The sequence below is a fragment of the Clarias gariepinus genome, chromosome 3 (assembly GCF_024256425.1).
Source record: "Clarias gariepinus isolate MV-2021 ecotype Netherlands chromosome 3, CGAR_prim_01v2, whole genome shotgun sequence".
In the NCBI taxonomy this organism is placed as follows: domain Eukaryota; kingdom Metazoa; phylum Chordata; class Actinopteri; order Siluriformes; family Clariidae; genus Clarias; species Clarias gariepinus.
The window spans coordinates 43,832,244-43,852,501 of record NC_071102.1 but is presented as its reverse complement, the minus strand read 5'-3'; the positions used below and the strand labels follow the sequence as shown (position 1 = coordinate 43,852,501).

The 20,258-nt window shown below is 37.1% G+C and overlaps 1 protein-coding gene across 1 annotated transcript in view; it reads right to left on the bottom strand.

Annotated features, from left to right (window-relative positions):
• Positions 1-20: 20 nt before the first annotated feature.
• The window catches only part of LOC128518721 (adhesion G-protein coupled receptor G7-like), a 62,900-nt gene continuing 42,662 nt past the window's right edge, over positions 21-20,258 (bottom strand). Inside the window, exons 2-17 of the mRNA XM_053491961.1 lie at positions 17,872-18,062; positions 17,205-17,552; positions 15,950-16,054; positions 15,123-15,226; positions 14,723-14,878; positions 13,664-13,749; positions 12,154-12,281; positions 9,848-10,000; positions 9,580-9,746; positions 9,321-9,470; positions 8,964-9,076; positions 6,221-6,546; positions 6,013-6,094; positions 4,015-4,173; positions 3,727-3,886; positions 21-215 (exon numbers count right to left, since the gene is read on the bottom strand). Coding sequence (XP_053347936.1) covers positions 21-215; positions 3,727-3,886; positions 4,015-4,173; positions 6,013-6,094; positions 6,221-6,546; positions 8,964-9,076; positions 9,321-9,470; positions 9,580-9,746; positions 9,848-10,000; positions 12,154-12,281; positions 13,664-13,749; positions 14,723-14,878; positions 15,123-15,226; positions 15,950-16,054; positions 17,205-17,552; positions 17,872-18,062 — 2,623 coding nt within the window. The remainder of the gene's footprint in view (positions 216-3,726; positions 3,887-4,014; positions 4,174-6,012; positions 6,095-6,220; positions 6,547-8,963; positions 9,077-9,320; positions 9,471-9,579; positions 9,747-9,847; positions 10,001-12,153; positions 12,282-13,663; positions 13,750-14,722; positions 14,879-15,122; positions 15,227-15,949; positions 16,055-17,204; positions 17,553-17,871; positions 18,063-20,258) is intronic.

The window sequence follows — 20,258 nt, the reverse complement described above, 5'->3', positions numbered from 1 at the left end:
ACCAATTTCATTCAGTTCTTTCAGTGATGCAGATAGTAAAGGTCAAAGTTGATGGATCTGTAGCTCTCCTCAGGCTCAGGTTCTGCTGTGTCCGCCACATTGAACGTCTTTCTGTGATTCGCCATAACAGGAGGTGGGATGAGCTTGAAAACAGCCAGAGCTTTCTTCTTAAAGGCTGAAGTTCTTAACGTAAACAACACGAAGATCTGGATGCCCTTTAGCAGAGAGAACATAGGTTTGTTAAACTGTATATCAGGTTTATTTAACGCCCTTAATTATTCTTTATAGCGCTCATGCTGTACAGGCTCACTGGGGGCCTGGAGCCTATTCTAGAGGACTCAGTGCACGGGGTACACCCTGGACGAGGTGCCAATCTATCGCAAGGCACATGCACACATAAACACACACACACACACAATGACCATGGATAGTTTGGAAGCATGAATTTAGCCCAAGCTCAAACAGTACAACAACATGCAGGTTAGGCTAAAAGGTGTTTTCAAATTGCCTGTTGTGTGTACAGATGTTACTCATGCAGTATTCTGGTTTTACCGCCACGCCTCACGGTGGAGGCATTTGGGTTTGTGCGTTTGCTGGCTTCTACCGCTGAGTGGCGCTATATAACTATAGACTGACGCATCGGGCATCAGTTCATTCTCTCAAGGATTACTGAGCCGCGCGCCGTTAGATCTGCACATTGTAGCGGATAAAATCAAGTGAAACATAGTAGTTGAACGAATTCATAATCACAGTATTAAAATTACAGTACAAATGTGGAATTTAAATTGAATTAAATCTTATTAGAATCGAATTTAAGCAAAGTAAACGTTAACAGAGTGAGCCTTTAGATTTTATCATGTGTAATTAGAAAAGCTACGCATGTATGTTTTTCGTCATCTTATATTTTGTGTTCTTTAAATTTGTAGTAGATTTATTAACTGAAATAAACGAAAATAAATTACCATCAAAATTGTGCTACTGCGTCAGCAGATGTCGATGTGTTTTTGTGTTATTATAAGAATTAAATGTAGTAGGCTGTTATGATCCTCATAATGTTCTTTAATAAATAATAAAAACGTTTTAACAAATTATATTTTCACATCCCAGCACCCCCGTTGCGCTGTATTACCGCCGGCAAAAACCTTATAAAATACAAGTGAAACATAAAATGAATTTATCATCATAGTACTAAAATTACAGTACAAATTTAGAACTTAAATATAGGGGTTTCTTAGTTCCATCGAATTTAAGCAAAGTAAATGTTAACACAGTGAGACTTTATATTTCATCATGTGTAACACTCGCGTAGCCAGAAAACTCTGGCTGTGTGTATCAGAAAACGTGGGTGAGTCACAGGTGTTGTCAGATTAATGGGCAAAAACTATATAATAAACCTATATAAGCTACATAGACTTAATAAGACTTTACTTTTATTTAAGTGCACGCACAATGACGACAAAACTTTATGATGTAAAATAATGAAAGCAAACAGGGATACAGCGCTATTCTGTATCGGTTTCTGTGAACTTGAGCCGAAACTCCGTGTATACTCACTTCACAGACGTGAAAAATATATACTTACAGAAAGCAAAATGTCTGCTTTTATATAAACTAATGGGGAAAAATCAGCTTATGTAATTCGTATGAAACGTGGATTACTACAGCGCATCCACTCACAGCCAAAACGAAAAGACATCAATGAATTATTAAAATGCAAAAGCATATTTGTATATTATGACTGAGAAAGGAAGGCGGCTCACATCGGCGTGCGTTTCACATCGGCGTGCGTTTCGCACAGCGCTGTCTTTGCGGCGCTGTGCGAAATGCACGCCGATGTGAGCCGCCTTCCTTTCTCAGTAATAATATACAAATATGCTTTTGCATTTTAATAATTCATTGATGTCTTTTCGAAACAGCGTTATTTAACATGTATAAAATTTGTGTTTGCTATATTTCTGGGAAAGAGAAATATCTTATAAATCTCTCATATCGGTGCGCGTGTTCATCTGACATCAAAACTCGGCAAAGTGAAAGAGCGCGCGCGCCGCGGGTTCACGCAAACATTTTACTTTCACTAAAAGATTAATTCACAAGCACATTTCGGCCATTTACACACATGCACTGTTCTCTGTTGTTTGTAGACACTTTTACTTTTCCCCTTCTAATCTCCCCTTTGATCAGAATGCTCCCGATATGAGCCGACACGAGCAGCTTCGTTTCATAAAGAGAGGCGACATATACTTGATTAACCACTGCATTTTTTTGCAAGTGAAAGCGCGCGCGATGAGAGCAGCTTGAATTATTGATAATTATATAATTATTAAATGGTGGACATAAACAGCAAAAAGAACAATATTATTGTATTTTTTATTATTATGATGTTATTGAATGATTATTTGAAACTCAATCGCTCCGTGTAAATTCAGGCCACGAGTCATTTTATCATACAAAGATTATTACGTTGTGCTCGGACCACTTAGCGTCTGTGGATTCCAAAATTGACATTTTTACCGTTTTTTAATCACTGGAATGGAAGAGATAGAAAGTTTCTTCATCATAACATGCCTTGTATTGTTTTTAATCGCTCGATACACAACCCGTGATTTTTTATGCTTTTTTACAAAGGAAAAAATACAAATGGAATAATTTTATTAGGTTTATTTATTTATTTTTTAAATAAAATCTAAAATTAAAACATTGTAGAGTAATTAAAAACAGTGTAGAGTGATTAATAACATGCATGTTATGATAAGAAAAATCTCATTCCAGGGATTAAAAACGGTAACAATGTCAATTTTAGAATGTAGAATCCAGAAGATTTTAAATTTACACAAATTTAGATAGAGGTCTGAAGCAAGATCTAAGATCCTCCACTTTGCTGAAACCATGCACAGTGTGGAGGGGTGCATTTTAGTTTCTCCGAGTGTAAAGGTGAGAACAGCCGATTCACACCTGGGGAGGGTGTATTATTTGCATTTTAATGTGTCTGACATTGCAAAGCACAGTCAGTAACACTGCAAGAACAACAACCTAAAGTAAATAGAAATAAGAGGCCCTGATTATACTGCATAAATATTATTTAGTACAACAAAATTCCAGCCGCGATATACTATACTATAACCATATTATACAAATGATAGAAGTGTATATTTAAGTTATTTTAATGTTCTATTCTGTAGGTCTATTTTCCCAGTTTTTTATATATTTACATTTTGATGTCTTTAAATGTAATTTTTTTATAATAACAATAAGCCGATACAAACAGAAGCTATATAACAGTTCATTCTTTGTACAAATAAAATCGTTAGCTAGTGAACTTAATTAGCTAGTCTAAATAATATTTTTTAGAAGCCCTTGAGCTGTTGTTAGTGCTTGTTTGGCCAGTCAGTTTCCTTGCTGTTTTCCCCGACGCATTCATAATCATTAGTCTAGTTCTGCTGGTACAGTGTTTCTTATCCCCACCCCAGTTAAAACGGCGTATTCAGAAAAACCTCGCCTGTGAATGTTTACTGAAGGTCCCACCCCGGCCATAAAAATGTGAATAAATACAATGGTCTCCATTGACTTAGAATGGATGGATGGCTTAAATAAAGATTTTTGTGACCTTTTTTCATTTTGCATAGCTTCAGTGTTTAATCTGGCCTATGAAAAACAAGCAGAGCATAATTTCACATAAAAGATAGGAGGCAGTAAAATGAAACAAATCTTACGAGCAGACGTGCATACCTGAGTGGTGTTACACAGACAGAAGGCAAAGCTGAGCACAGTGCTCTTGATTTCATTCTTCTCCAGGAGCAGGAAGTAGCCGATAACCCAGGTCACACCGAGAATCACTGACATGGAAATGCAGCCCAACATTTTATTTCGTAAAGGTGTGACCTGTGAACTATGGACAAGGCTAATGTTAACTCTAAAGCTTATTTTTAAACTTCTGCATATGAAATCTGACAATCATTATTGGACTAAGAGGGAATATATTGGTCATTGTTGTTTGATATTGTTTCACACACCCACCTGTTGAGGTCGGGGTTGGTTCTGCAGATGGTGTATGAGAAGTAAAAGAGTACTGCGATGTTGATGAGGAGCATTACAGCGACAGGGAGAAGAAAACCCCAAAGCATTGGCTTCATCATATCAAATGTGTTATTCTCGTCCAGTGCAGCCAGCCAACAGCTACACACACACACACACACACACACACACACACACACACACACACACACAGATATTCAAATCACAGGCTAAAATCTTTGGCCTTAAATTTTCTGACTTGCACCCTAGCAACAATTACTGTATACAGTATTTTTTTTTTTTACCTGTTTCTTATTAATCTTTTGGACAGCACTGGCCAGATAAGTCCATGTTACAGTAGTTAAAAACATTGTTTTACTAGTTCCAATAACAATTAATAAACTAGTGCTTGGACACCATCAAGGTAGAAAGTTTTCTCATTACTGAAACGCCAGCCTTCCAGGAACTTTTTTAACATATGTGTGACTTTAACATACATCATCACATCATTGCTTTAGCATAGTGTTTTTGCTCCAGTGTTTGTCTTACAATGTAGCCTAGTGTTTTGCTTTAGTTTAGTGTTTTATTGTTTTCTTCCTGTATTTTGTTTTAGTTTCGTTTTGTCTCTGCATTTTTTTTGTGTGTGTGTTTTAATTAGTTCTTTTTCTTGTTTTGCCTTTACTGCAGCCTTGCTTGTACTGCTGTTTGGGCTGGTTTGTTTATTTTGTTTGTGTTGCTTTGCTTGATTTTGTCGGCCATTGTTTTTTTGTTTTTTTTTGCTACGGCTTCAACACGAGCTTTGTTGGGTTGATGTTTTAGTTTTATTTGTCCTCCAAGTGTGGAGGTTGCATTTCAGCAAAATTTCCTTTTTTATTATTATTATCTTTATCATTATTAATTTATTTTGTTTCTGTTTATTGACTTTGTTATTTTTCTTTTTCCTCTAGGAGTTGGGGACGGAGAGAAGGCAGGCTAGCTGCTTGTAGAGTGGCGTGTCTCTGTTAACAAAGTGTGGAGTGGTACTACATTTTCACTAGTGTGTGTGTGAGTGATTTGGTGCACATTTGAGTATTTACTGCCAGGCAGTAGTGTAGTCTTGTACCTAGCCTGCCTCTCTAGGGTTGATCCCCCAGCTCCAATCTTTTTTTGTTTGTTTTCTTTGCCTGGGCTATTTTAGTGATTTGTTTTAAACTGTTGCATTGATAGTGTCTAAATATGGAACATTGTTTTACGAATTATATTTGTTCTTGGTATTCATGTCCCTGTGTCCTTGCCGAGAGACTCGAACCTGTGTGTCTTAATCTTTTTCGGGGTAACCAATCCTGGGTGGCGTAATCGGTATCTGTTGTCAGTTTTTTAAGGTTGATTAAGGGGAATTTAATTTCCCGACATAGAGAAAAACAAACCCCACCACATATGGAAATGGCTTGAACCGTACGGGGGATGTGGCAATAACTCCCAGCCAAGGTCCTGTACTGTACAGTTCATGCAAAAAGATGTGTCTCTTGCACAAGTTTGTGACAAGTTATTTATCGATTTTCAAGGAGCAAGCGTTTAACTCTCTGAATGTTCACAGGAATGACTGCAGTGGGCTCCGAGCCACCTCGGAGATTGTCATTCACAGTCGTACAGCCTTCTTTAAAAGATTTGCACTGTGCGAATGTTTTATTGCAGCTAAGAGTGTCATCACCGTACTGTGCTTGAAATCTTCTGTAAATGTCCAAGTCTTCTGTAAATCACTTTTATGTCTTTCAGCTCAGTTTAACTTGAACGCCCCTTACATAACCACAGAACCACTTCAAGGCATCAAAAGTTTGCCCCGACAAAGTGAAGTAGGCTTATATCTGGGGATATCAGGGGGCACTCCATGGAGCCACACTGACCAAGCCAAGAACCCAGAAACTGTTGATTCTGTGTATGGAGGCTTTTAGGACACCCTGTATAGAAAACACCTATCATCTTCTAATCTAAATGAACCAGGGAATTAAGCATATCACTTACATTGCCTCCTGTCTGTAGTTTAATGGGTTACTGTTGCGGTACGTAATTCCTAAAGAGATTCCAACCACTACCGCTGGAAGGCCTAGAGATGGAGATAAAGAATTACATTGTAAAGTCCAGCCTTCTTGTAGCCACAGAATTCAGTTTTTTTTTTAACCAATATAAGCACATTTCTGTTGGTAAGACAAGACAAATTCCTATCTCTCACCCCAGCCCACTACAATGGATAAAACACTGAAGTATCGAGGAAGCCCAGAGAAGGTGTTTTTGATCAGGAGGAAGATGTGCACAGCGTACAGCGAGCTCCAAGTGAACGTTGCTAACAGGAAGTATTGAAGGAGTGCGGTTAAAGCAGTACATGCCCCATTGTCTGGGTCTTGATGGACATCGGATGAAGGAATGGCATTGTCTAAAGCGTCAATCCTCGAGTCAGGGATTGAGTTTTTAATTCCAAAGATGAAGATGAGGTAGCCGATGGTCATACAGATGCAGATGCTAATCATCAGGATGGTAGGACTGGGTCTTCTTGACTTCCTGCACAGAGGATTGTTCGGGTAATTAGTAAGCAGTTAAAGGTAACACCTGTAGGTCAGGACATTTAAATACGGAAAGATTTAATTAGCTTTAATGTGTTTAATGTTTAATAAAATTTCATTTGATTTAACGCAGATATCTATGATACTACTACTACTACTACTAATAATAAAAATGATAACTATTATTTTATTATTAAAATTTATTTATTATGGTATTATATTCACAAAAGGTATCTCATCCTATAGATTTAACAAACAATGTGCTAAAATATAAAATCTCACTGCTAGGTCAGGTCAGGTCCATAAGTTTTCAAACATGGACACAATGTTTCAATATTTTTGCCTTTGTACACTACCACAATGGATCTATTTCAACTGACTTTTACTTTCAATTTAATGGGTACAAAAATACTGTTAACCTTTTTACAGGGATTTATTTTTTTAACAAAGTCCCTTTATTTTCTCAGGATTAAGTGTAATTAGACAACAGCCTAATAATCAGTTTTATGGCCAGGTGTGGATAAGATATAATTAATTATTAATAATTTTGTAAAAAGTTAATTAAATAAAATCTTTGGAGTTGAATCCAAGTGTTGAATTTCCGTTAAGGAGCCGTTCAAGGGAACTCTCCAAATGCTCTTCAAAGAGGGGCTAAAGCAAATGAAAAAGGACATAATTGGGCTGAAAAAATTAACAGCAGAAACTTTAAGAGCAGAGAAAATGTAGGACATTCATAGTAAAACCAAAAATCCCTGGAAGAGCACGAAAGATTAAAACATATTTGTTAAACATATTGATCACAAAATTCTCTTCCTGATCCTTCAGTCTCAAGAACACTCTGGAGGAGATCGGATTACTATTGTCAAAGTCTACAATCAAGAAACACAATTATCACAGTAAATAAAGAGGTGTGGTGGCTAAGGCGTGGTCAAGCACCGTTCTGGAAGAAAGCAAGAGTAAGGTAAGTAGATGGGACAGGTTGCACAATTGATGGGATTGTGGCTAATTAGTGCACTGGAAACACTCAAGTACAGAAAAACAACGGCATTGTAGAAATCCTGAACAATTTCCAAATAAGATGAACTTGTAGCAGAATGATTGGAAGAGACGAATATGGAGAAAGAAAGAAAGAAAGAAAGAAAGAAAGAAAGGGCTCAAGTTCCAAAGTGTACCACATCACCTGTTAGACATGGTGGAGAGTTAACAAATGGGTGTGTAATGGCTCCTAATGGAACTGGCTCACTGGTGTTTATTGATGATGTGACTGCTGATTGAGGGAGTGGGATGAGTTCTAATGTAAATAGAGCTCTACTTTCTGTTCAGATTCAGTCAAATGGTGCTCAACTAATAAGCCAGTGGTTCACAGTACAGATTTAATGAAACCTTGCCAGTCCTTCTGTATTTGCGCAAAGGTATGTCTGCGCCATAAATGAAATCAAAATGTTGAGTAGAACGGAGGTAATGAGCAGTTTTGTACAAAAGCAGCCATGACTCTTTGGATGAATATAGCGCTTTTGCCCTCAAAGTGGGAGTAGCTATAGACATCACTCAACAGAGGCAATGAACATGATAGTTTATGCCATGAAATGACCACAATGCCCCTACAGAACACCCAAATCTTCACGAAACACAAACAAATGTGTGACACAGGATGGTTTACTGCAAAAAAGGTCAATTTAAAAAACTGAATCTTCAAAGATGCGTGAACAGATCAATGTATGTTTATTATTCCAGGCAGTAGTTTAAAACCAGTTTGTTATATGTTCCAAAACCGTGGTGCTAATAACAATCAGTACTGTAAAACACCACTGTGAAATAAACCACGGGTCATTAGAGCAAACATATCCACTGCAATCCGAGGTAAGGACGTGTAAAATATCTGCACTGAGGGTGTTAGCCGCTCAAATCAAAATGTTAAGTAAAAGTGATGTTATGTGCCAGATGTAATAATCTGAAGGTTAAGAATGAAAGAAGTATAACTCATCTTAAACATGGCGTAAGTTACTCAACCTTACAGAATGTGATTTCTTTGTATTAATAAATTAGACAGAGAGTTCTGCTGTACATGAAGACAGACAGACATGTACAGTACGTGGGCTTCAACCTAAAATAATAATAATAATAATATCACTGATTACATTAAAGCTCATCAGATAATTTTTAACAAATACCTTACCTGGTTATGGCGAGTACTAACGCTAGTAGTACCCGCCATAACCAGGTAAAGTGCACTGGGTGCATTTAAGGAAATAATTATAAACATCTTCAAGCACAACAAGGTAATCTAGCTTTTTCAAAGATTCTAGAACTACCGTTAATTCTTTACGAACAATTGACATAATTTTTATGGTCCAAACAAATAAACCAAAACAATGTAAACTACTAAAAGTCTGCATGCCTTAATTACATTCTCACCTGGTTCGAATCTGAAATATCACCGTGATGATCAAACCCACGACAGATAGAGCACAGCCGATCATGCTGATCAGATTTAAATCCTGGATTATTTCAGGGTTTGAGCTGAAACTCTGCAAAGGACCACACACACTTTACATAACAAACATTACACACATTATACACGTATGATTTTATTCAAAACATATGCAAATAACACAATCATTGTCTCCAATAGTTACGTTAAAATGTTAGGATGCAAACACTGTAACTAAAGCAAAAACTCCTACACTGTGTTTAACAGTAAAGTATAATATGCTTTACATTTTAATTCATCAATAAGTTTAAAAAAATAATATACTAGCATTTTAATCTCACCATCAACATGGCAAAGTTGGCCATGCCTTCACATCTACAGGTCTGATAAACTGAACTGTGCTTTTTCTTACAGCCTCTTGTGCTCCAATCTTTCCTGTCATAATCCCAAAACACACATGCAAAATCGTAGAGGCGCTTAGAAGACACATTCTGCAAAACACACAACGCCATGCAGTCTGGTAAGATTCAGGAACATGAGAAGCTGATATGGGGGCATAATTCTGCATAAGACTGAATAAGCAGTTTAGATGCCTCGTACCTGGACCCTTATTGAGAACTCAACATGGTCAGGTTCATCTTTTGTTTCCAGCCTTCCAGCGATCACTCTTCTCTTGATGTTCAGTGAAGGACGGAAGATCTGAGATCTGAAGAACTGATCGTTGTTGTACAGCACAAAGCCAATTTTGGTGGTTTTATTCTCTGTGTCGGGACAGAGGAGAGAAAAGAGTAGTCGTACTGTCACACTGTAAGTGTATAAGTGCAATTTTTCATTAAACTCCGGAGGCTCTTCCAACAGTGCTGTAACATGGTACCTTCTTTAAGCTTGATGTTCATCTGGAGATCGATGGCAAACTGGTCAGTAATGTTTTTGTGTTCGTCATTTATCTTTATTCTGTTGGCTGAGAAAGTGTCTGAAGAATCTTTAGGATTATCATGTGAGGATCCATTATTTGATAAAGCTGTTGAGAGTATTTAATTAAATTATTGAAAATATAATGAAATGATTTGTATGAGGTGTTGTCAGTGTTGCCAACTGAGTGACTAACAAATCCCTGTTTGCTTAGAAAACTCCTTTTTGTTTTTATTTACTGTATTTAATTTAATTAGTTGATTTTTTTACATGAATCAAACATAATACAATATAAAATATAAATTTACCATAAATTTAAATTGATTCAGTTATATGAAATATATAGCTATTTTATCAAATAAAAAATAATAACAATGGTAAAAAGGAGGAAACAATAAGATATAAGATCAAATAAGAACATTGCTGCTAAACTGAAGGCTTATTTCTTTAAATACTCGAGCTTTAAGAACAACAAAAAAGAAGCTGTTTGTTGTAAGTATGCCTGTATTGTGTCAGGCTCCACCCAATAACTTCAACACCATATAGAAATGACCTGATGTCAGTTGCTGTATGCACACCATCTTCCCGGTCTGCTATTATTTGCTATGCAAACACTGTCATGACACAACTGATATGAAAATTAACACATGACATCATTTAGCTATTTTTTTCAGCAGAATTACACTACTATCAATTAACACAAATGTTTTAAAATGCTCTAGAAGCTATGGTCAGAAAGAGGCTTAGTTCTGTTATTCTCTGAATATCAATTGCAGCATGGCGCAAGATTGTAAATCTGTATTGTAAATTTGTTCCTTCTTCTTTTTTGCCTTTCGGCTGTTTCCTTTCAGGAGTTGCCACAGCGAATCATCTGTCTCCATCCTACCCTATCCTCCACATCCTCCTCTCTCATATCAACTTCATGTCATCTCTCACTGCATCCACAAATGTCCTCCTTGGTCTTTCTCTAGACCTCCTCCCTGGCAGTTCCACCTGTCACAACAGCACATCCCACCACAGTCTTACAGTTCTCATACATGTCCTGCACCACTCTAACATACAGTACAGGCCAAAAGTTTGGACAAACCTTCTCATCCATCTGTCAATGTGTTTTCTTTATTTTTATGACCATTTACATTGGTAGATTCTCACTGAAGGCATCAAAACTATGAATGAACACATATGGAGTTATGTATTTAACAAAAAAAGGTTGGGGTGAGCTGGACCGCAGAGTGAAAGCAAAGGGGCCAACAAGTGCTAAAGACCTCTGGGAACTCCTTTAAGACTGATGGAAAACCATTTCAAGTGACTAGCTCTTGAAGCTCATCAAGAGAATGCCAAGAGTGTGCAAGCAGTAATCAGAGCAAAGTGTGGCTATTTTGAAGAAACTAGAATATAAGACAAGTTTTCAGTTATTTCACCTTTTTTTTTTTTTTTGTATATTAGTACATAACTCCACATGTGTTCATTCATAGTTTTGATGCCTTCAGTGAGAATCTACCAATGTAAATGGTCATGAAAATAAAGAAAGAGGTATGTACAAACTTTTGGCCTGTACTGTACTTCTCTCCCAATCCACACTTTCTCATACAATACCACAGCTCCTCTCTTGGCACCATGTCATACTCTTTATCTAAATCTACAAAAACCCAATGCAACTCCATGTTACTTTCTCTGTACTTCTCCTCAGCACCTCTGCCCTAAACCTAGCTTCCACCATTTTTTCCCAAAGCTCCATTGTTTGGCCCATCAGCTTCATACCTCTGTAGTTGCCACAGCTCTGCACATCTCTCTAATACACTCCTCCTCCATTCCTCTGGGATTCTCTCACTCTCCAAAATTTTGTTAACCAGACTAGTCAGAAACTCTACTGCCACTTCTCCTAAGCACTTCCATACCTCCACAGGTATGTCATCAGGACCAACTGCCTCCCACTCTTCATCCTCTTCAACGCCCTTCTCACCTCACTCTTACTATTTTTGCTACTTCCTGCTTCACAACAGTTACCTTTTTCTACTTTTTATTCTCTTTCAGTTCCCTCAGTCAGACCACCCAGAATCTGTCTAAGTTCCTCCTTGAAAACTACACAACATTCTTCTACTTTGCAGACACTGATCTCTTTCAGATTACAAGGTTGACACAAGAGTGCCCACCTGCGTGCTTCTGCCCCTGCTCTTATATCTGTGATTTGACAAAACAAGAATAAAATTTGCTTTGGCAAAAAAACAAAAATAGTTTTTATAGTCCTCCAGCTTCACAAACCTGAAAAATCAGTTATTTGGATTTTTGAACTTTGGGACACGTTAAATGTCTGTATGGCGATGTTTGGCTGTACAAACGCTGATCCATTTTCAATCTGCAAGGCAAAGTCCTGCAACGTTTTGGTGAGACTGTGAAAATCATAAAGAATAACCACAAACACATAAATAGTCAAACTCAGATTAGTTCAGGATTACACTTTCTGAGACAACACTAGGATGTCTATTTATGGCACTATCTGAGCTCCGTTTCTGTCCCCTTTCCTATGTTCAAACACCCTATGTTGTGCTATTTTTTTTAATCCATGTTCAGTATTAGTCAAAAGTAAATTTTTATTATTTCCAAAATTGAACATTACAGTAAGCCCCTGACCTATGAACAAGTTCTGTTCTGAGAGCGCATACGTACAGTAAGTCGGATTTGTTCATAAGTCCAACAAAGTAAGTCTTTTACTACTTTGACACAAAAATACAATGTAAAGTACTGTATGGTTAAGGTTTTGTGGTTGGGTTCCACATTACACTTTCACGAGACTTTGCCTCCAAATCACAAGGGGGATCTTGGTGACGTAGCGGGTCAGCTGACCTCATTTAAAGGGAACCCAGGAAGACGTTAAGGGGAAGATAACACTACATGGTGTTCACTGCGTACTTGAACAGGCACCATTTTGTCTCAGAGCTGTATTGGACTGTGAAGTCTGTCTCCTTAATGATTTTCCAAAATTAGGATTATTCACCATCAGGACAGCTTTACTGGACAGCTATTTTCTATCATCATTCTCCTGGACTGGTTCGTTGAAACCGGTGAGGCCGGTTCTTTTCTCCCACATCCCCACATGCACACACATACAATATACCAACCTTTGGACATTTTATACAATGATCAGCCTCAGAATCTGCTAATTTACAGCATCTTAAATTAGAGCCTGCATAAATGTTTCTCAGAGTTTAAGCGGCAGACATACAGTATTTCAACATCCACTGTTCAGAGCAGACTGTGTGAGTCAGGCCTTAAAGGTGGAATTGCAACAAAGAAACCATTACTTTGGAAAAATGACAAGCAGAGAAGACACGGCAGCAAGAAACACAGGGAATGGACATTATATCAGTGGAAAACTGTCCTCTCATATGGGAGATTTTTGGTTCCAACTGCCATGTCTTTGTTAGACATGGAGAGGTTTCTTAAATGTTTAGAATTTGCTAATTTACTAACTTGTCTAAATGTTTCTACATTTTAAGGTTAATAGGACAGAAACAGAGCTTGTTATGTTACCTATACATTACATTAATGTTTAAAATACATTACAATATCAACTATTCACATTAGCATTAACATTACAGCATTATAACACCATCATAATATAACAAAACAACTACTGAAGACAGCTAACCAGGACAAGCTAACTAGTTTATCACTGTGTAGCCTCAGTAGTGCTGTGCAGCAGATGGTAAATATAATTATATTTATATATTTATAATTATATATTTTACTAAAAAATGAATTAATTCAGTACTTGATGATGGAATCAGAAGGGAAGAATTTCTCCGTGCTAGCGTTAAGAAGCTGACTGACTGTGGTGATGGCTGCAAGGGAGACCTCCTAACACAGGAAAAGAGATAAAACTATGACTATTTTTCATTTATATCTTTTAAACAAAATGAGCTGCTTTTTTCTTTCAAGTCACATGTTTAGCAGGAAGTTGATAAACTTGAAAAGAAGAATTTTTTTCTTTGAGAAAAAAAAAGCATTTAAATTTATTCCAAGTTTTTTCAGTGATGTTAACTTATGAATAACAGGACTGTTATACAAAGTTGAAAGTATGTATTTTTAATTAAATAAATAGTTTCAAAAAAATTTAATGACCTCATTACATCTATACAGATGCTAGTTAAAGATATTTTGTGTATTTTTTTTGCAACAAATGCACAAACAATGCAACAAATATGATTCCAGTGTATATTAGTTTTTTTTTAACGATTTAAGCATTTTTTTATTTCTCTTTTTTTTTTTTTTTGAAGATTCACCTTGCAATTTTTCCCTTAAGATCTAAAATTTTGCAAGAAATGTGATGAATTTTTGTCATATTAGTACTTCCAGTTGCATGTACTTGGGAGCCGTTCAAAACTTGTTTGCATTGGTAGAAAGCCAAGTGAAACATGTGGGGATGTTTTGGGTGTTTTTTTTTTTTTTCATTTTGTGCAAGACTTGATACATTCTGTTTGGTTTTTAAAGCAACTGGTACCAAGAGGAATCATAAAATAAAATTAAGTGGAGTTTAATGTCTGTATATTTCTCATTTAACTTAATTTACATATCTTTTCTAAATGTTTCAATTGTTTTAAATGCAAAAATATGATTTTAGTGTTGGAAACTAGCAATATATTTGGGAGGCTGAAACGGATTATCCGCATTTACATTATTTCCTATAGAAATTGTTTCTTGCAATATGAAATTTCACCTTTAGAATCTTACCTTACATAGACCAATTAGCATAGTACAAAGTCATGTAAAATTTATGATAGTTTCTAATTATCATGTTGTGTTAACTTACTGAAGTATAAATAAATCAAACAAACTGTACCTGACTGCTGTTTTTGACCATGAGCAGACGGCTGACTATCGTTGCAGCAGTGCTGATGTTTTCTGAGGTCAGTTTCTCTGGTCTGGAAGTGAGGATTTGGGTGTTGGAGGCCAAACTCTGCCTTTGTTCAAGACTGGCATTGGAGAGCTAAAACCGTGATCCAAGATCAAATTATATACTGTAAACCATTTGGAAACAATTGGAAAAAAGGCACAAAAACAAAAAAGAAAACCTTTGCAATCTGTACAGTACAGCATGTAGTATATTCGTAATAAATCTCTAGACATGATATCGCTCATACCTTACACCTTATCAATCAGCGTTAATAGGAAGAACTAAAAAAATATTAAAGAGCAAGCAAAAAAATAAATAAAAGCTGTAATTTACTCACATCTATATCGATGATATCAAGGGTCATATCACAGTTCAGCTCCTGAGATGCAGCAAAAGTGAGATTTTTATTTATACACCGAGCAGTGGCTTTTGGAAGTCCAGCTACAGTACAGTGGGTCAGACACAGAAAGAAAAAAAACATCAGAAAATCTGATATGTATCAGCTAAAATAAAAGAATATTATTAATTAATTAATATTTTATTGACTGTAATCATTAATTAGCAAAGCCAAGCATGATTTGGCGTTCAGCTAACAAGGGAAGTCCTGAAGCCATCAAGACCATCAGCATGTGTTCACATGGAGATAAATTTTATACCAGTACATCAAAGAAATAGCTAATCAGAAATGTTCTGTTTAGACACTGTTTTTATATCTACATTACTGTGCAATATTATTTTTTTGTACAAATTTTGTTATACATGTTTATTTTTTGTCTTTATTAATAAGTCAGTAAAAAACACATTTCTGTGTTCTGTGAAAAATATCTGTAAGCCAAAAAAGAAAGCAGCATGTATTGTAAAATACTTTATAAATAAATTAAAAAAAGCTTTTGGGTTTTGCTGCATAAAAAAAAAAACTGGTGAGACAAACTCCTCAGAAGGTCTGTAGCTGGTTCTACGGGATGTTTAGTGAAACTACGCAGCTCATTTCTTTATGAAGCTGCACTAATTGTTCCTGAGACTATATTTTAGGCAAAGATCTACACACTAATGATTGATTTTTTTCCATTATTTACTGTCTGTTCTACAGCAATTATTTGCATATGCCTAAGACTTTTCCATATGTACATGTTATATTAAGTGCCTGACAACTAAGATATTTACCATTAAAGCTTCCTTGAGGACACACCTGCGTTGAATACCCTGCTTGTCCGAAAACCGTCTTTGGAAACGTGAGGCTATTAATAGTAGTTTCAGGACAGACGTTTGCTGTAAGTAAAGACAAACTGTAACACACTATACAGCATGGCACAAAGATTAATTAAAAAGAAAACAATTTAATAAGTGCAACTGAAACTAGAAGGAAAAACAGAAAAACATGATACACAACAGCATGGGTATAAAGTCACTGTTAGTTGTAATCTGAAAGAATGTAGCTTCAGGATGGAATTTCTTCATAAGGAAATAGAATTTATAATTTATATTATAATAAACCAAAAGTTTAAGTCAGAGCAGGATTTTAATTGTGCTGAATAACAGAATAACAATCTAAAAGTAAAATAATAATAATAATAATTGCCCATTATTTCTCTATACGTATAATCCCCTGTTACACTAATACACTTATCCAAGCGTTTAACTAGTGCTTGGATACCATAAAGGTATAAAGTTTTCTCAGTACACCAGAGACATGATCGTAGTGCCTGTTTCATGTCTAAAATGCCGGCCTTCCTGGAACTCTTTTAATGGCCCAAACATGTACAGTATAAATGGCTTTGTGCGAGATTAGGCTGTACGGGGGATGCGGCAATAATTTCTAACCGTGTTCCTGTAACATGCAAGCGGTGTTGGTGAATAATAGTGTGTACAGTTCCCACAGACTCTTCCTCAAGTTGATGGCAATTTAACTGCTGATTTTCAAGGATCAGGCATTCCATTGCTGGATGCAATGGCCACTTATGCCAGGATCGCCATTTCATGGATGTACAGGCTTCTTTTAAAAACGTTTGAACATTTAAATGTTTTACTGAGGCTAAGAGGCTTATCAGCGTACTCTGCTTTACGTCTTCTGTAAATGTTAATCACTTTTTCTTCTTCCCGGTTTGACTTAAACACCCCTTATAATAAGTAAACACCAGAATAAACAACAAATTAAACTGTGTGTATATTTATAGGTTTGATAATGTTCAGTATTGCCAAACCATGAAGCTGTTGGAAAGCCTTTGAATACAAAACAGCAACCATTTTCCTGTTTGTGTTTATACTGCAACAAGATGTAAGCCTCAGGCTGGTCGCTAAACCGCACTCAGTTTCCAAATTATCACTATCACTATCTGAATTAGTGATCTTTTTTTTAACATTTAAATTCCACAAAAAAAAAACTATATATATAATAAATATTATATGAATGAGGACATACACAACTCGCAAGAGATTCCAGTGAAATCATCGGGGCAGATGCAGAACCCATTAATTTCATAACCACGGTTCTGGCAGTTCACCGTGGAGTTTGTCACCGGGGCGTTCACTGTTGTGCTGGTTGTCACCGGGGTGTTTGCTGTTGTGCTGGTTGTCCCCAGGGTGTTTGCTGTTGTGCTGGTTGTCCCCAGGGTGTTCACTGTTGTGCTGGTTGTCACTGGGGTGTTTGCTGTTGTGCTGGTTGTCATAGGGGTGTTCGCTGTTGTGCTGGTTGTCAATGGGGTGTTTGCTGTTGTGCTGTTTGTCAATGGGGTGTTTGCTGTTGTGCTGTTTGTCAATGGGGTGTTTGCTGTTGTGCTGTTTGTCACCGGGGGGTTTATTGTTGTGCTGGTTGTCCCCGGGGTGTTCGCTGTTGTGCTGGTTGTCAATGGGGTGTTTGCTGTTGTGCTGGTTGTCAATGGGGTGTTTGCTGTTGTGCTGGTTGTCAATGGGGTGTTTGCTGTTGTGCTGGTTGTCAATGGGGTGTTTGTTGTTGTGCTGGTTGTCACCGGGGGGTTTACTGTTGTGCTGGTTGTCCCAAGGGTGTTTGCTGTTGTGCTGGTTGTCACAGGGGTGTTCGCTGTTGTAATGGATGTCACCAAGGTGTTAGCTGTTGTGCTGGCTGTCACCAGGGTGTTTGCTGTTGTGCTGGTTGTCACTGGGGTGTTTGCTGTTGTGCTGGTTGTCATAGGGGTGTTCGCTGTTGTGCTGGTTGTCACCGGCAGGTTCGCTGTTGTGCTGGTTGTCACCATAGGGTTTGCTGATGTGCTGGTTGTCACTGGGGTGTTTGCTGTTGTGCTGGTTGTCATAGGGGTGTTTGCTGTTGTAATGAATGTCACCAAGGTGTTAGCTGTTGTGTTGGTTGTCACCAGGGTGTTTGCTGTTGTGCTGGTTGTAACCGGCAGATTTGTTGTTGTGCTGGTTGTCACCGTGGGGATCGCTGTTGTGCTGGTTGTCACTGGGGTGTTTGCAGATGTGTTGTTTGTCACAGTGGGGTCTACTGTTGTGCTGGTTGTCCCCAGGGTGTTTGCTGTTGTGCTGTTGTTTGTGATATTAGTTGATGTCACGCTCATTGCCATTACTGCATTTACAAAAGAATAAACATGGGGTTAAACATTTGGCCAGTGTACTTGCACACTGTGGTGTATAAATCTGGTGTTAACCCTCTAAAGCCAAATAATTATATTTCTATGACCATTAAAAACATTTTCTCTCTCTCTCTCTCTCTCTCTCTGTGCGCATGCGGGAGTGAGAGGGCAAAGTTGTGTGTGAGAGTTCTATGGTATGAGTGAGTTCTCCTCTCTTTTTTCTTTCCCCCTTTCTCTCTATCGCCTTCTTAGTGTTCTATATATTTTTTTGTGTTTGTGATCAAGTTTGAGGATAAACTGTGCATTCTTCCAGCACGTGCTGGTTGATGATGGCGTCTTTAGAACGCACAAGCTATGAGCGGCTTTCACGCAGGCATGGTAGCAAAATCGCACCTGTAATGAATTGTTCAGTGGAAGAGTGCAGTTTGGCGGTCGGAAATATTGTCAGGCACAAAGGTATAATGTTGGCTTTCCGTATGAATAGCGCTGTAGTGCTTTTTTTGGATAATATTGAGAAAATTAATAGTGTGGTACAGAAAGGAGTCGTCATACAAGATACTTTTACTCCTGTTATGCCCCTTGTTCAACCGGCAAAAAAGATAATTGTGTCCAATGGTTCCTCGTTTATAAAAGATGAAATGCTGATTACTGAGTTGTCCAGGCATGGAAAAATATTCAAAACTCTGCAGCTAGAATACTCACTCATACCAAACGTTCTGCTCATATAACACTTTCTCCGTTCTGTTAACAACATCTCCATGTTTAAATCTTTACTCAAAACTCACTTGTTTTCCGAATGGTACACCTGAATCCACCTGTCCTCTGCATGTTTTTTTTTTGTCTGTTTGTTGACTGTTTTTCTACTCATTATAAAGTGTCCTTGAGCTCTGGAAAGGCGCTATATAAATAAAAATTATTATTATTATTATTATTATATTTTATTAATGTATATGCTCCTACCAATGGTGCTGAGAGAGTTTTTTAAATAAGCTTAATGAATTTCTACAGAGTTATAATTCAGACCAGTATGTGTTTCTAGGTGGTAATTTTAATTGTACTGAGAACTATGTGATAGACCAGAACCACACTGAGACCCATGCTGCTTCAAGCCGTGCTATCTGCACATTGATTAAGACCCACAAATTGTGCGATATATGGAAACACTTGCATAAGAATGTTAAACAATATACGTGGACACACACTAGAGGAAATTTTATTTCTTTGGCTAGACTAGATAGACAATACTGCTTTAAGCATCATCTTAATATTGTAAAAGACTGTGTAATTAGTCCTTCAGGCTTTTCTGATCATGCTTTTGTTATATGTACAGTTTTCATAGCAAACATAAAGTCAAAGAGTGCCTATTGGCATTTTAATACCTTACTGTTGGGTGATTTAAAGTTTAAAGAGGTTTTAAGTTTTTCTGGAAAGAATTTAAATTAAAGAAAGATTGTTTTGCTAATCTGCGTCAGTGGAAGGACTATGGAAAAGTTGAAATTAAACTCTTATGTCAGCAATATACTTTCAATGTCTCTAAAAATACTACACAAAAATAAAAAATAAAAACTTGAAGCTGAAATTGTAGAGCTACAGACACTTATAAAGGCTACTGGAGGACAGAATGGAATTGATGCCCTAAAGTCTAAAAAGTTAATTTTTGTGGACCTGCTAGGCACAAAGGCAAAGGGAGCTTTGGTCAGGTCGTGCTATCAAAATCCAAGGTCTTTTTCAATTTGGAAAGGAAAAATGGCCAGATCCGATACATTCACTGCGCTCAGGAAGTGAGCAAGAACTAGCAGCGCTGCCTGAAATAAGACGGTGTGCTGTAACGTTCTATATAGAACTTTATGAGAGTGAATATAAGGAAGATGAGAAGTTGTTCTCTAGATTTTATGCAGGCTTACCAAGGCTATCGGAAAAGTTAAAAG